General features: G+C 34.9%; 1 protein-coding gene across 1 annotated transcript in view; it reads left to right on the top strand.

Moving 5' to 3' along the window:
• Positions 1 to 8,738, top strand: part of LOC105842498 (uncharacterized) — a 93,898-nt gene extending 85,160 nt beyond the window's left edge. The window contains exons 22-31 of the mRNA XM_038018695.2: positions 127 to 336; positions 608 to 899; positions 1,507 to 1,639; positions 3,820 to 3,988; positions 4,258 to 4,297; positions 5,570 to 5,702; positions 6,180 to 6,336; positions 6,791 to 6,919; positions 7,560 to 7,999; positions 8,341 to 8,738. Of these exons, the coding sequence (XP_037874623.1) occupies positions 127 to 336; positions 608 to 899; positions 1,507 to 1,639; positions 3,820 to 3,988; positions 4,258 to 4,297; positions 5,570 to 5,702; positions 6,180 to 6,336; positions 6,791 to 6,919; positions 7,560 to 7,981 (1,685 nt within the window). The 3' untranslated portion in view covers positions 7,982 to 7,999; positions 8,341 to 8,738. The remainder of the gene's footprint in view (positions 1 to 126; positions 337 to 607; positions 900 to 1,506; positions 1,640 to 3,819; positions 3,989 to 4,257; positions 4,298 to 5,569; positions 5,703 to 6,179; positions 6,337 to 6,790; positions 6,920 to 7,559; positions 8,000 to 8,340) is intronic.
• Positions 8,739 to 17,174: the final 8,436 nt, after the last annotated feature.

Raw genomic sequence — 17,174 nt, 5'->3', positions numbered from 1 at the left:
TCCCGTGACGTCAGAGCTAGCAGTTCGAATAGTTCTGCTACTGACGTTATCACGTAAACCAATCGTCAACAAATCGTCCGTAAACCAACTTGTCTGTAACTAATTGTTTTTTTAAATAAAATTCAGAACGCCGCAATAAATACCAAGACGAGCAGTTCCACACGCTCGAGATTGCGCCGACGAACCTGGATGACGGAGGCGTGTACGAAGTGACGGCTAGGAACAACAGCGGAGCTGTCAGCTGTCATTGTGGACTGGTCGTGGACAAGGGCATCAGAGCGTACGTGGCTCCCGAGTTCTGTTGCGGCTTGGAGCCGTTGTACAAGCTACACGAAGGTGAGACTCCTTCGACAAACGACGATGAACTTCTTAAATTTTGACACCTCTTTTTTCTCTCCTGGCTGAATCCGTAGTTGACTTCCTGTCCTGGTGAAACCGGGCCGGCCTCTGGACGTCCTAATTTACCTCTTCCTATATAATTTTACAAAACCTCCCACCTAATTTTTTCTAGACTATTTACCCATTTATTGTGTTAATGGTAAACCTTGTTTGGCCTTTGTTTACTAAATGCAAAATGTATATTCATAAAAATAATCATATTTTTAAGGCGATGAACTCCGAATCTCAGCTGTAGTAGAGGCATACCCCTCGGTGGGTGTTACCTGGTATCGTGACGGAGTACGTCTGAGACCCAGTAGACGAGCAATCATGACCTTGGACAGAGACGGACAGATAGAACTGGCTTTAGCAGCCGTAACCACGAGAGACGCTGGAGTCTACACGTGTACCGCGTCCAATGAGGTCGGCAGAGCTTCGACCTCTGGGAAGGTTGAGGTCATTGGGACAGATCAGACGTCCGAACCGAGAATACCTCCTGTCGTTATCAGTCCTGATGTGCCGTGAGTATTTGAGTTTCAAAATATAAATCTACAGTGGCTTTTACGGATGTTCCGTTATAACTACTGAACCATGCATCCGATTGACTTGAAACTTGGTATCCATATAGAAAATACATGTACTTAATGTATAGGCTTATATTTATATGAGTGTTGGACTCTCTACATCTGTTGCGGGGGCGTTAATGATGAGAATCTGGGGGGGTGAGAAATAATAACATTAATTTTAAATGCCCAGCGAAGCGGACGGGTACAGCTGGTCTTCATATAAAACTTAGTCTATGTATGAAAATTCATGCTAAAAAGTGACTTTTTGTTCTCCTACGTATTCACTGTTAGTGTATTCCAGCGACGCATGGTATTTTATTTATTTATTTGGGAAAAAATAGCTAAAACAATAACCAAATATGTTTCCACAATCAAAATTACATATAGGTAGAAAGTGAACAGAGAAGAGAAATTTAGAAATTTAAGTTACAAAAAAACAAAATCAACACAATACGCACATATTATTTTATACATCATTTTACACTATAAAACTATAATACGTATGGCGAAATGAGAAATTCATGTCTACTAGTCATAGTTTATTTTCAATTTTGCTAATCAGATATTCAAAAGAACCAATGTTCATCCGGAAGCCGAGATCCAGTGAGGCTCGCGAGGGTGACACGGTCATCATTGAGTGCGAAGTGGTTGGAGATCCGAAGCCCGACGTGTATTGGCTCAGGGACTTCTTGAAAGTAAGAATATTTTGATTTGACTAGTTCACGCCTAATCAGGGACTTATGTCGACCCTTATATCATTTCTTTAAATATAATACATGAAGCAAAAACTTTGTATCCCTTTTTACGAATATTGCGCGGTCGGAGGAGTATGAAATTTTCCACACTTATAGAGAATATAGAAAAGAAGTGCACAATGCATTTTTTTTTTTAAATAATGTATTAGATACATTAAATCAATAAAGAAAACATTACACACACCATTATTTACATCACACCATTACACACAACATTACCATGTATCTGACACACACACACATGTACTCTTTGTTTATTGTCAAACTTTTGTTATTGCTTAAAGTCTGTAGTCAAATTGAGAATAGGTTAGTATTGTTTATCTTTAATATTACGAGTATTTGTCTATAGTGTAGTCTTGGCGAAATCTGTAACAATAGAACCATAATAATGTTGAAACTTATAATTTCAATTAATTATAGTCGAATTTCGACTACTGCGGGACCACTAGTTTCTTTAAATATGATATTTATATTAGAAGCCTGATTATCGAAATTCAACCGTATTGACTGTTACATCAAGATTTATAGTTATTGTATGTTTTCCATTTTGTTCATTGACATTTTGAAACGAAATCAGATTATTCTGAAATAATCTCTTGAATACCAAAGCTTGTCGATACTTAATTACAACAGTAACAATAAAACTGTTGGTTGTGACTTAGTAAAGAAATTCGTATTTTATTTATTTATTTTTTATTGCTTATATGGGTGGATGAACTCACAGCCCACCTGGTGTTAAGTGGTTACTGGAGCCCATACCAACAAACCATACCATACCAACGTAAATCCACCACCCGCCTTGAGATATAAGTTGTAAGGTCTCAGTATAGTTACAACGGCTGCCCTACCCTTCAAACCGAAACGCATTACTCCTTCACGGCAGAAATAGGCAGGGCGGTGGTACCTACCCGTGTGGACTCACAAGAGGTCCTACCACCAGTAATTACGCAAATTATAATTTTAAGTATTTACCTGAATTGCCTTCAAAAATACACTATACCCAAAAAAATATATTTATTAAACAAAAGGAACTGGTTTGACAAACAAATGATATAAATGATATTTTTAATCTTTGCGTATTCATATTGTGTATATGAAAAAAACCTCTCGGAAATTAATACTGTTGCCGAGAGAAAAAAACTTGCAAATGAAAGGATTTGCATAATGATGCAGAATGCAAACTAAGCTGCAAATTGGACACAGGATTGACTTATACTCGTATTTATATGAACGGTGGAGCGTGTAAAACGCACACGTAAAGCCTTCGTCAAACAGAACGCGTACTTAGCGCCGCGTACTTAACGTCGCGCTCTTCAAATAGACTACATGAGTCTAACGCTCTTTGACGCAACGCATTCGCCAAATCATAGTGCCTTTCGATAGCAGTGTGAAAATTTAAAAGTATTAAGAAATCGAGTGATTCAGATGTGGCATTGTATAAGCATGGGTATTTTCTAACTATTTATATCATTTTTTCGAGCATTATCTAGTATTTCAATACACATTCACTCGGACGTAAAATAAAATTGTAAAAAATTACAACGCCTGACGTGAAAGCGTCCTAACGCCGCGACAGAGCGTTGCGTACTTACATAGCTGGAGCTCTGTTTGACGGTATGTTACCATAGTAGTACAACACATCTCGGCGTCGTAGCGCGGCGTCAGTTTAGCGTTCTGACGCGCGTTAATTACGCGTTCTGTTTGACGAAGGCTTAATATAATCACAACACACACATACTCACGCTCACACGTACGTACTATATTCTTACAGATCGCTCTTCCTGCTTAACTTACTTTAACTGGTGACCTAGCACTGAATCACTGACTTTTGTAACACAGGTTTTCCTAGCATAAAAGTCAGGAAATATTGTTATTGTATACCTCATAAAAAAGCCATGTATATTATTACACTAGTCTTACACTAGCGGTAGGCAGCGGTTTGGCTCTGCCCCTGAAATTGCTGAAGTCCATGGGCGACGGTAACCACTCACATCAGGTGGGTCGTATGCTCGTCTGCCTACAAGGGCAATAAAAAAAAAAGAATTCTTGTACGTGTTTGTATCTTAAGAGGCTTGAATAAATATTATTTTTATTTATTATATTATTAAATCATATTCCAGCCGGATTACTACCGTGACGCGACTCATTTCAAACGCGTCGGAGATGGGCCGGAGTACAGATTTGAGATACCTCACGCGAAATTGAACTATACCGGAGCCTACTCTGTAGTGGCGAGAAACGTCCACGGAGAAGCCAAAGCGGTCATCTCCCTTCAGATCAAAGTTAAAGGTGAATATTGAATCAAAAAAAGCAAATTTTAATGTTGTTTTTTTCAATCTCTAACGGCTTAACACAATGTCCATCCGTATCTTTCGTAAGGGACATTAATTGTGATTTTTTATCTTTATTTTTACTACAATTAACTTGATTTACGTATGCTTTGAATGTTCATATACATCTTAAATGTCTGTTAAAGTCACTTCGGGCATAGAACCTTGTCAAGATATTGTAACTATTGTAACAGAATTAATAACATTCTTACGTTATTCTTATTCCAGATATAAGTTCGACAGAAGAAGCACATCACATCAGATATGGGTAAGTGCGCGTGTACATTGTATTATAACTTCTGTAGAATGAGTAAGAACGGAACGTATGAAAAGACTGTGGAACGGAGCTTTAAGATGTGGGTTGGAGAAAACGGCAAGAAAAGGAAAAGAGAATGACAAACAGAATGACAGAGGAAATAAAGACGGCGAAGACGGTTAAATGAGCAAGGCGTAAAAAGTGTAAATTATTTTTTTATTATTAGACATTATAGAAGATTTTATAAAAAAAAAGAATAAAAGTGCAACATTACAATAATTTTATTTTATGTGTCACGATCCCAATTCTACACTTCTTTATTCAATTACAAGCACTAAGCGGATTATATGCTTGTTATTTATTTGAATGCAAATGCTAATTTTAGGACAATGTTTGCGTGTTTCTGGATTTGTCGTGAATATTTCCGTGTTGGCAGCCGCGATGTCCAACAAACCACAGACATCACATCGGTCTCCAAACTAGGATCCGCTATACCGCGGTCATCAGACTAACAGAATTAATACATGCGCTTAGGTACAACAGGCGGTCTTATCGCTAAAAGCGCTTATAAAAAAAGCTAACAAATAAATATTATATTCTTAACAACAACAAAAAACGGTTATAATTTAATTATAACTGTATTTAACATGTACTTTGATTTATTTGAAAAATTAAATAGATCTGTATTAAAGTTAATTTATTTGAATGTGTAATTGAGTGAAATCAAATGTAATGAAATGTGATGAAATGAAATAATGTCCCAGTAAAATGACGGGACTTGAAATGCCAAACAGAAGATCACGAATAAGCATAATAATACGCTTTTATTAGCTTCAGACGTATGTATGTTAGTATGTAACGGAATCTTTGAACATGATTTTGGCCCCCTTCAAAACGTCGGATTAACTCAAAATTTGGTATACTTATTAAGGACCGAAGTTAATACAATATTAAAAAAAAAAAAAAAATTGATATTTAATTAAAAAATGTAAAATAAATAATAGTTTAAAAAAATCTAACAAAATACGCTTTTATAGAAAATCCAACTAAAAAATAGAAAATAAATATAAATAAATTTTCATTTAAAATAGTGTAAGAGAAATTTATTTTATTGTAAAAAAAGCGTTACATATAAAAATTCTGCTAGATATAAACTATACATATATAAATACATCTATCAAGCTGATAAAGTATATTAAAGATCAAGCTCTGAGTTCCTTATTACTTCTTCCGCTTTAGAGGTAAGCTTAATAGCATTACTAACGAAGTTATATTTGTGTGCAGGCGAGTCGAAGTGTTACCAAGATTCGAACGAAACCTGACCGACATGTTGTCTTGCGATGGCGATACAGTAGAGTTCGAATGTCAAGTTACTGGCAACCCCGATCCGGATATTAGATGGTTCCATTATGCTGAGGTGAGACTCAAATTACATAACAGTGGAATGAAGAAATTCAGACTATGTATTATATTTCTATGTCTCTGTAGTTCTATTAATTATGAATTTTTATTTTCCTTGTAGGCAGACGAGCATACGGCCTACCTGATGGTGAGTGGTCACCGTCGCACATAGACTTCAGCAATGTAAGGGGCAGAGCCAAGTCTCTGCCTACCGTTATGGTTGAATTTTAAACATCTTGCTTTATTCCTTCATGATCGACAGCTTTTATGAAAACCTGTTGAACCGTGCGTGTATAGTTAAAGAAGCTATAGGTTTTTTTTCTTTACTATACGGAAAAAATATATACGTGTCAAAACCCTATAATTGTTGTTTTGTTTTACATCAGCACACCCAGCAACTTACTTTTTAGGCGATCGATGCTTCATTCCTCTAAAATCCGGTAGGTGCATGATCATCGAAGACAATAAAACGAATCTCAATCACAATTTTTAGGTGATCAGGGATTGCGCTGACTTCGAGTCTTCGTACGACGACGGTACAGCGAGGTTGAAGATCAAACAAGTTACCGCCGAAGATGAAGGCACCTACACGTGTGAGGCTTCCAACTGCCTCGGCAAAGCGAAGTCGAATGCCTGTCTCGTTGTTTATCGTGAGTTTCGTGAACTTATTATTCTGTTTCTAATTTGAATTAAAATAGGAGACGAGAAGTAGGGAGGTACAAAATAAAGATTACCTAGTATTACCTGATTACCTAGTATTATAAATACTTGTGACGGATTTACCTATATATGTACCTATATATTTTACTGGTGGCACCACCACCCTGCCTATTTCTGCCGTGAAGTAGTAATACGTTTCGGTTTGAACCAGTTAGAACTTATGTTTCAAGATGAGTGACACATTTACCTTGTAGATGTCTATGGGCTCCAGTAACCATTGACCACCAGGTAGGACCACCAGGTGGGCTGTGAGCTCGTCCACCCATACAAGCAATAAAAAAAACCAACCTAGTTTACCGGCTGTGTTCAGTAAATCCAATACCTAAGTGATAAAATCAGTAGTAGTAGTCAGTAGTAGTAGCAGTAAAAGCTTTCCATTTCCAGCACCTGGTGAGCCGAATACGTTGTGCCAGCGACTCCGTCGTCCGCCAGCGCTGCTCTCAGCTGCCTCTACTCCTCGATCCACGCCGCGCAGTACACCGGCCAGATCAGTCTCCAGGACCCGGACGCCAGGTAAACTTTGTCCAGTTCAATCTATACTAATATATAAAACTACAGTGGTTTTTACGGATGTTCTGTTATATCTACTGAACCATGCATCCGATTGACTTGAAACTTGGTATCTATGTAGAAAATACATGTACTTAATGGATATACTAATATTTATATGAGTGTTGGACTCTCTACACCAGTTGCGGGGGCGTTAATGATGAGAATATTTGTGGGGTTGAGAAATAATAATGTTAATTTTATATGCCCAGCGAAGCGGACGGGTACAGCTAGTTTATTATAAACAGCTAATGTCATGTAGGTGATGATCACGGAGTTACAAAAGCCACTCCTCCCAACAGCTCTACTCTTTATGATACGTTAAATAAAATAAAATCAATTAAATTTACAACGGTCCTTAATGAACTTGAAACAAAATCAATCGCAGTTTTAGTGTAATATTAGTGATTTGTATTTTAAATCTCTAAATTGATTCTAGCATTTTTTCATATTAAGTTAAACACCAATCACAACGTATGACGTCATATGTGGCTAATCTAATTGTGTGTCAGTTTATAAACTATAAGCAGTTTATCGCTTATTTGGAAATTGCAATGAACTGAATTTACGGTATTAGGCAATGAGTTTGTTTTATATATTTAAGGTCCAGACACACGGCGTCTTTCCAGTCCAGGCCGTCAAATGGCTCCGACTTTCTACACTTATCCCTTCAACAAAGTGGTGGAGGAGGGCGAAAACGTGACCTTCAAGTGCGCCGTCAAAGGGAACCCTTCGCCCTGGGCCTCATGGGACAAGGACGGCTCCATAATCACGCCTTCAGCGAGAATAACTGTCAAGGAGAAGGAGGAAATAATGAGAATTTTAGAAATCGATGAGGTTTCGATAGAAGATGTCGGAATTTATCGGATAACTGTTGAGAACGAGCTCGGTAGGGCCGAGGCGTCTGCGAGACTCGAGGTGATCACCAGGTCTGGGAAGTTTTATGGAGGATTGAGAGCATACAGCGCATCGCCAAGGAAGTGTCTCTCGTACCGGAGACGACCCTCCACTCCGAGGCAAGACTGAAGCGAAGAAACGACGTGGGTTAGTAGATATATCAGCTCGGCCGAGCACCTTACTACCTACTGATACGATTTATTTTAATTCAATTAGGTGTAGGGTTATTAACAAAAAAATGTATCAAAAATTTTAAGTACTTATTTTTTATTATGTGTAATTTTAAAATGTAATTCGTTGACTGGTTGAATTGGTCGAATAGTTTATCAAATTTATTATTTATCCAATTTGCAATTATATATTTATTATTCTGGCTTCAGCGAACATGGGTACCCATTTAAAATGTAGGCTTTGCGAATTTTGTGCGCTATGCGAGTGCTTAGGGACTTAAATAATTTAAAAATTTACAAATATAATATTTATTACAGGTCGTAGAGGAAACGGCGAATGTGTGAATCGAAACAATTCGTTTTTAGTTATCTGTGCATTTTATTTAATTGTTTTTTTTTATATATTGTTATATTCGTAACTCGAATTATGACAAGTTAAGTTTTTTTTTTGTTGTGTTTTCCTTCAGACTTTGCTGGCTTAGGTTGGGCAAGCAATTAAAAAATCACAATCCAACTTGAATATATTTGTGTCCCTATTCTGTTTTGTTGGACAAATGTTTTCCTTGCCACACCTTACTACGCGAAGGATCTGTATACCCTGGCAACACAAAGTGTGACCCTGTAGAACGAAGTATTATTGCGTACAATGTAGTGATTAGAAGCAATTGTGAATGTAACACATCCCGCGATATTAAATAAAGTTTACTACTAGTTTATTAATCTTTTATTACATTGTATTATACAAAACTAGCGACCCGCCCTGGCTTCGCTTCGGAAACATGAAATTTTATTATTGACTAGCTGACCCGGCAGACCTCGTAGTGCCTCAACCGATAAATAAAAGACCTAAACGTTTGTATAAAGTAAACTTAAAACAAACAAAAGGAATCCGTCCGACGGGGGAGACATCAAAGTAAAAACAAAATTGTTATTTTTATTTAATTCTGAGCATTTTCATATTTATATACCTTTTAAACCTTCTCTGGACTTCCACAAATAATTCAAGATCAAAATTAGCCAAATCGGTCCAGCCGTTATCGAATTTTAGCGAGACTAACGAACAGCAATTCATTTTTATATACATAGATTATTTACGACATCACATTAGAAACCTCAAAAATAACAGTTTTTCTCCACTATTTAATGGATGTTATTATACATATAAACCTTCCTCTTCAATAATTCTATCTATTAAAAAAAACACATCAAAATCCGTTGCGTAGTTTTAAAGGTTTAAGCATACATAGGGACAGATATAGGGACAGAGAAAGCGACTTTGTTTTATACTATGTGGTGATCTGTCTTTGATACTGATTGCTAAATGGAAAAAGATAACGTGTTATATCGGAAATACTAGAATAAAAAGAACTATAAGTGATGAATATTTTCAAGATTATGATAACATTATGATTCTGGCTGTTGTTTGAAGGCTTTATATAATAAAAAGTGTCGGTATTTTTTTAAAAATATTTAGTCAAAATAAAAAAATAAAAAAAACAATTTTCGAAATTAGCTATATGACTATATATAGTGTATAATTAAAATGTGAGTTCGTATGTAGAGTACCGTTAGCTCTCTGGGCACCCCTGGATCGATTTGCAAATCGAATTCAGCGATGCGTTTTTATTGCTTAAACAGGTGAACGAGCGCACGGCCCATCTGATCTTAAGAGGTTATCGGAGCCTATAGAGATCAACAACTTAGATATCACCACCCATCTTGAGACATGAGTTTTAAGTTTCTAGCACAAAAACAGTATATTCAATTTCTATTCGTTGTTTTCCCCATATCGGTACGTCTTTCTTCAATGAGGCTTAAGACTAATTAGCGAGAAAAGTAACTGTATGTACGTATTATTTATCAAATCACATTTACAACGTGTTTATAAAGAAACAAGCTTAATTAAAATCACACAACACTTACATATTATTATTATTATCATTATCTATTTGTAATGCAATTTTTGTATGTTTTTTTATTGTTTTTTTATTGCTTAGATGGTTAGACGAGCTTACTTGGTGTTAAGTGGTAACTGGAGCCCATGGACATCTACAACGTAAATTCACCACCCACCTTGAGATATACGTTCTAAGTTCTCAGTATAGTTACAACGGCTGCCCCACCCTTCAAACCGAAACGCATTACTGCTTCACGGCAGAAATAGGCAGGGTGGTGGTGCCTACCCGTGCAGACTCACAAGAGCTCCTACCACCAGTAATGTGTTAGATTTAGAACCTTCCCGTTTTACTTTTCATGGAATTCCAAAATATTTTACTTCATCTAACGTCTTCAAAGTCATTCATGTGCTTATTGAAAACGGTAGTGTCTTTACAAAACCCCAAAGCTATATTCCATCTTCAATCTATCAATTTACGTTTGTCGAAATATTCTCGTTTACTTTTAGAACTGATAGCTCTTATATTCTAATACAAAATTCAATTTCATTTCTACGTCGTCTAAATTCAGAAGTCGATATTTTTGTTTCGCCCCAAAAATTGATTCAGTTTTGGTATTTAAATAAGATAAAATCATAAATGAACGATTTTGTTATTACTTTAAAAATTTTATTCTTATACATGGATTTTATTCTCGAATAATGGATAAAATTTACATCAAATGTATTAAATAATGTAACAATAAAACATAACATTAGTTATATATATATAAAAGAAATCAAAGCAGTATTCTAACATTAAACAACATAAGCTTATGGAGACATATAGTTTTTGAAAAATAATGATTTGTATTCAATAATAATAATAATAATAAAGCTTATTGAAACTTGAAGTAAACACAATTCAATGAGCGAGAGATAATGTCCTCAAACTCCGATGAAATTCAGAATTCAGGATCGCCTAAGAATCTTTAAAGTTCTTAAATTTTACAGAACGCCCTAATTTCATTGAAACGGGAATATGAACAATTGTTATGTTATGTTCCATGATGGACGTAACGCTGAATTTTCATTGACAGTTCCATAACATAGTAGAAAGCTTTCAATTTCTCACCCCCCGAAGATCATTCAAGAGAATCTTCAAATCTAGGTATTTTTTTATCTCAGAGTATCAAATCAGACTTAATTCTATTTTCAAAACAAATATAAAGGTCCCAAGCTTCTTCCCATTTACTGTTTCGAATCGAGTGTCAAGACAAAGAGCACCTTAATCGCAGTGAACGGACAAGTCCAAGGTTTCTATGTCTCCCAAATCATTAAACACTACCTATATAACGACCCACATGGAAGGAACTGTATTGGCCTGAGTGTCTTAGCGAACAGTACTGCACTAGAGCCAAGAGCTGGAATAATCTCAATTTGAAAAATACGGGTTTGGGTATGTACTTCATTTTCACCAAAAACCTGTGTGACGTTCAAAAGTAGGTTTGCCTATATTTCGTCTTTTCGCATTAAAAGTGTACAATTTCCAAAAATATTCGAAATTGAGTTAATATGCGGAATCATTTGGTATCACCAGTATTTTTCTCATAAATACAATCAAAAGAGCGTAGTTTAGTTTTAGTTTTTTTTTTTTTAGTTTACCTATATTTTGACTACTATTAACAAAATTAATACATAATTTTATGTTATTTTAAAAGACAGATAATGTAACTATTAAAAAATAAATGTGCCAAAGATTAGAATAGAGTATTAAAAATATCACATGTACCTAACCTTTAAAACACTCTCCTGTAAAATTAGTAAGTTTTGAGATTATACAGTTTTAATGCGAGAAGACGATTTGTCGTCTCGCTTACTCTACGATTTGTGACAAGTAACCCATTGTTCACATCCACCAGCCACTACTATTGCCGTCCGTAGAATAGATGGAGAAATATTTATATATGACCTGAAAAGGAAATACAGTTTTAAAAATCCATCGTTACAAAATGATTTACTGTGCTTAATACATATTTACCTTTCATTTTTCGATATCGCGATTCCAAATACCGCATTTGAAGCTCGGAGCTTATGATCATCGTGAATATACCTGCGAAGGTAAGCGGGAAATGGACGTACCAAATGTATTGTTTTGAAACTTGAGAAAGAAAAGCATAAAAGGCTATTCGCTGTGCGCGCCTCAGAGCATTGCAATCATTCTAACAAGAGCTATTTTTCCAAAGAAGACAGATGAGCATTTGGTTCACCTGTCTGATTTGGTTGGATGCGATATGTCCTACAGCATGAGTACAGGGTATTGCAGATGTCTGTGACTAACAGAAGCCCTCCGTTAAAAAGGTTTTTGAAATAATTTAAACGAGAGGTAAGATAATTCACGTATTGTACAAAGACAGTGACATTAACACTGACTGCGATAGGAGGCAAATCGAAGGCGCACGAATTCATGCCCAGATCAAAGGTTAAACGACAGTAGAGACTGGGCCAAAACTTTTAAAGCATATTCGAAAAAAAATCTAATATATGTATTATTTTAAGAGATTTGTATACATTGTAAGCTTTAAATAGAACGGTAAGAACAGACTTCGTTTCGAGAAATATAGAGAGGTCTGCCTTCGATGATCAAAACCCATTATAAGGGCTGATATACGTGAGACCTTACAGTGATAATAGCCGAAGAATTCTTGTTTCATTATGACTCGAAATTGGAGTGAATAAGAATTTAATACCGTTTCCACATGTCCACGTTTCACTCTCATTTATTTGTACGACATTAATCTCTCATCATCAGCTTATAGCAGCAGTCCACTTATTATACGATCTGACTGTATCTGAATGTCAGGTGAACCTTGAGTACTGTCTTCAATGGACGATGCTACGCATTATGTCAGCTTGAATATCTAACGCGGGGCTAGCACCAGCAATCTTCATGTATGTACATTCGCAATCATGTATAAATAAAATGCGCATTAATCACATCAATCTTTATTAATAATTCAAATACACGAGAGCAACATCAAATGTTTTAAGTTACATTAATATTTTAATGGCATGTAAAGACGAACTTAAGGATAAAGAGGAGTTCATTAGGATTTATTTTAAAAATGATATTACCTTTAGTTTTAGTACATATTTTTGTGTTCAATAGAAAGGAGAAATGAGATTCGGTGCCAAACGCCCTTTCAGATTTCGATTCTAAAAATTGTTAATTAATTCCAATGAACTCCAATTTTAAATTAATATAATAAACAATTCTAATAATTATAAATAAAAAAATTGCACAAAATCGACTAGAGCTAGCAAAAACATATTCATAAGAAATCTTACTTTAAATAATACAGACAAGTAATTTGTAATGATTCCAGTAAAATAAAACAAATAAGGTGAACATTTTGAAGCCGAAATATTGTTAGACTTATTTTTAATCTCATATTTCTTTATACTCGTAAACTCGTAATTATTTAGATAACTGTGAAGTATCATGTCACATAGATATAATATGCATAAGTAGTTAAGTGAATATTAAATTGAAACATTTTATTATATTTAATACGAGTTTAAGCCCACAATTGTTACGATATTTTGTAATATTATTAGAGAGAGATAGAGAGATATAAGTTTTTTATCTGAAACGAATTTTAATTCAAATTTATATTATTTTTTTAATTTTATCACTGCGTATTATCGTGCCAAATACATAACACAGTAACTAAATGAAGTATAGATGTGTTATCATCATTTTCCATGTAATATTAACGCGGCTGCAATTAAATCGTCGTGACAATCTTATCTATCAAAGATCTTATAAATTCGCATCAAAACACATTTCCAGTGAGTAAAACACCTACAGTACATCAAACAACCACGAAAAATATACATCTCAATGCACTTCCAATCGTTCTACCATTCCGTGAATCACGATTATTGTCGCATGCTAATTACCATCACGATTCTTATCACAGCTCTCTGACTGCGGACACAGATTAGTACAGAATTTCATTCATCCATCACAGAAATTATCCAAATTCCAGAACTTATCGTTTCGAGGTATGATTACAATAATTAGCCACAACTACTGAATGTTGCAGAGGTTATCATCATGTCCAGATTGGTCTCATGATAAAGGCTTTGATTTTATACAGATATTTAGTAAATTTTTAAATCTTTTAGATTTTGTATTGTGTGTCCGCAGTACAACTTCCAATATCACATCGTTTCCTTACTAACAATTCCTAGTCACCATTGCAACCTACCTTAATATTGAAGAATATAAGCTGAATTTTTGAAGCAAAACTTTACTCACATAATTATCATAATTATCATATTCATAGTTTATATTTTGAAACGTTTCTACTAACTTGACATTGACACCAAATCCTTTATTCATGTAATTATCATTAAAGAGTACTCATATGTAGTTTATCTTTTGAAACTTTCTCTACTAACTTGACAACAACAGCAAATCCTTTATTCATATAATTATTACTATAGAGTATTCATAGTTTATATTTTGAAACTGTTCTACTAACATGACAATAACACCAAATCCTTTATTCATGTAATTATCATTAAAGAGTACTCATATGTAGTTTATCTTTTGAAATTATCTACTAACTTGACATTAACACCAATCCTTTATTCATGTAATTATCATTAAAGAGTACTCATATGTAGTTTATCTTTTGAAACTTTCTCTACTAACTCGACAACAACAGCAAATCCTTTATTCATATAATTATTATTATAGAGTATTCATAGTTTATATTTTGAAACTATTCTACTAACATGACAATAACACCAAATCCTTTATTCATGTAATTATCATTAAAGAGTACTCATATGTAGTTTATCTTTTGAAATTATCTACTAACTTGACATTAACACCAATCCTTTATTCATATAATTATCATTAAAGAGTACTCATATGTAGTTTATCTTTTGAAACTTTCTCTACTAACTCGACAACAACAGCAACTCCTTTATTCATATAATTATTATTATAGAGTATTCATAGTTTATATTTTGAAACTATTCTACTAACATGACAATAACACCAAATCCTTTATTCATATAATTATCATTAAAGAGTACTCATATGTAGTTTATCTTTTGAAACTTTCTCTACTAACTCGACAACAACAGCAACTCCTTTATTCATATAATTATTATTATAGAGTATTCATAGTTTATATTTTGAAACTATTCTACTAACATGACAATAACACCAAATCCTTTATTCATGTAATTATCATTAAAGAGTATTCATATGTAGTTTATCTTTTGAAACTTTCTCTATTAACTTGACATTAACTAGAGAATATAATAATATAGTAAAATTGTTAAGTTTAAAGGATTAATTTTCATGCAAACTCTAATTAATATGTCATATAATTGCTGTGTCGCATAGGTACTTTTGATGACAAGAGAATATATCTTGTTTTGGTTTTTATTATTTTGTGTTGATGTATGTATTTCAAAGCGGATAAAGACAATACGAAAAAAATACTACATAGGCATAAAAATTCCAAAATAACATTAATTTCACGAATATTGCTCAATCTGCCGCTCAACTTTCGCGTTGCGTCATAAGATATAAATCTGTATTAATGCAATTGGATCATTGGATCAAACACGATGATGGTCTCTCGGGCTATTTATCAAAGTTCTCGCACACTTGGCAAGCTTGTTGGGGAAGTATGCCTCCATAGTAACCCTTCACCACCCGCCCTAACATTCTCTGATGCCAATCTCGAGTGCTGATGGTATTATGTGAACCTGCTCGATTGACCGCACCGTCCTGCCTACTTCTCATAAACATTTATTTCAACCTCATATATAACATTATCATCATCATTATTCTGCCCTTCTCCCAGTCACCTGGGGTCGGCGCAACATGTTTTCTCCTTCCCTACTCTTCTATCATATACTATTTCTTCGCTCACTCCCCTCTTACTCATATCGTCTTTCACGCAATCCATCCATTTCTTCTTAAGTTTACCTCTTCCTCTATATCCTCCCACATTCATAGTTAACATTCTCTTACCAATCTCATTTTCATTTCGTCTCATCACATGTCCATACCATCCCAAACGCGCACTTCTCAGCTTCTCTGTCACAGGTGCCACTTTCAGACTTCCTCTAACATATTCATTCCGTATTCTATCCATTCTCGTTACTCCACACATCCATCGCAATATTCGCATCTCTGCTGCATGCAATCGCCACGTATATAACAAGTCGTTATAGCAGCTTTGTATATAACATAACTCGTATATATCTCAAAGTAAACGTTGTAGCGTCTACAGGCTCGTGTATGTACTAGCTGAGGCTTTTCTTAAGCTTATTACTAACTTAAACTTTACTTTTGCTAACATTTCAAAACAATTTAGATTGAATAGCATTAACTGTAAGTTTATTAATTATTAAGTTTACTATTAATTTTCAATGAAGCTTGTGAAATGTTGCTACTGGAAACATATGGATCGTTATATTTCATTATACTTTTTGTGTTTTCGTTTTCGACTTTATACAAATTTAACAAGCTATCGTTGAGAGTTTCTGTTCAAGTTAAAATTGAGTACCCTTTCTCACTTTCACAATTCAAGGAAGCTAGGCAGCGGTGCATCTCTAGCGCGCTGGCTCTGAGTAAACTAAAGGCTGTTTGGATTATAACTAAGTTTTGAATTTAAAATTTCGATTGCAAAGTATAAATTAGTGATATTCATTATAGATTACGAATAAAACATAAAAAAACTGAACTTTATTTTGGACTTCTTTTGATTTACAGTAGCGTTATAATGCGAGTTCTAGAAATCAACTAAGCTAGGAACAGTAGTAACAGTAAAAAACAACTTATGAGTGAAGACTTATGATTCATTTAGATAATTTCGCCCGGATGCGTTGAAAAAAATTCCTCACGTAATTTGAAAATCTGCTTCTGTTCCGGGTACGGGTGGCCTCCAATCTTACTTGTCGAGCTGCAGATGAGCTATTTCCTCGTTCACGTCTCCCTTTATTCCAGGTAAAACAGAATTTTAATTTCGACACGCCCTGGAAAACATCGGCTGTTCCCGCGATTGGTGTCCTGTCGACAATATCGTCAGTTCGATCAATCCATTGCGTTTGACCTACCAGATAATGGCGGGGGAATTTTCGCTGTGCAGAGGACGCTCCCGGCTTAGTCTTTGCAGTAAACGACGGAGATGGTGGTGTAATTGGAAATGAAACGTAATTAGTGGGCATCCATCCTTCACAAAAT

Source organism: Bombyx mori, chromosome 1 (genome assembly GCF_030269925.1).
Source record: "Bombyx mori chromosome 1, ASM3026992v2".
Classification (NCBI taxonomy): domain Eukaryota; kingdom Metazoa; phylum Arthropoda; class Insecta; order Lepidoptera; family Bombycidae; genus Bombyx; species Bombyx mori.
Note: the sequence above shows the minus strand (reverse complement) of the source record. Positions and strands in the feature narration are given on the sequence as shown.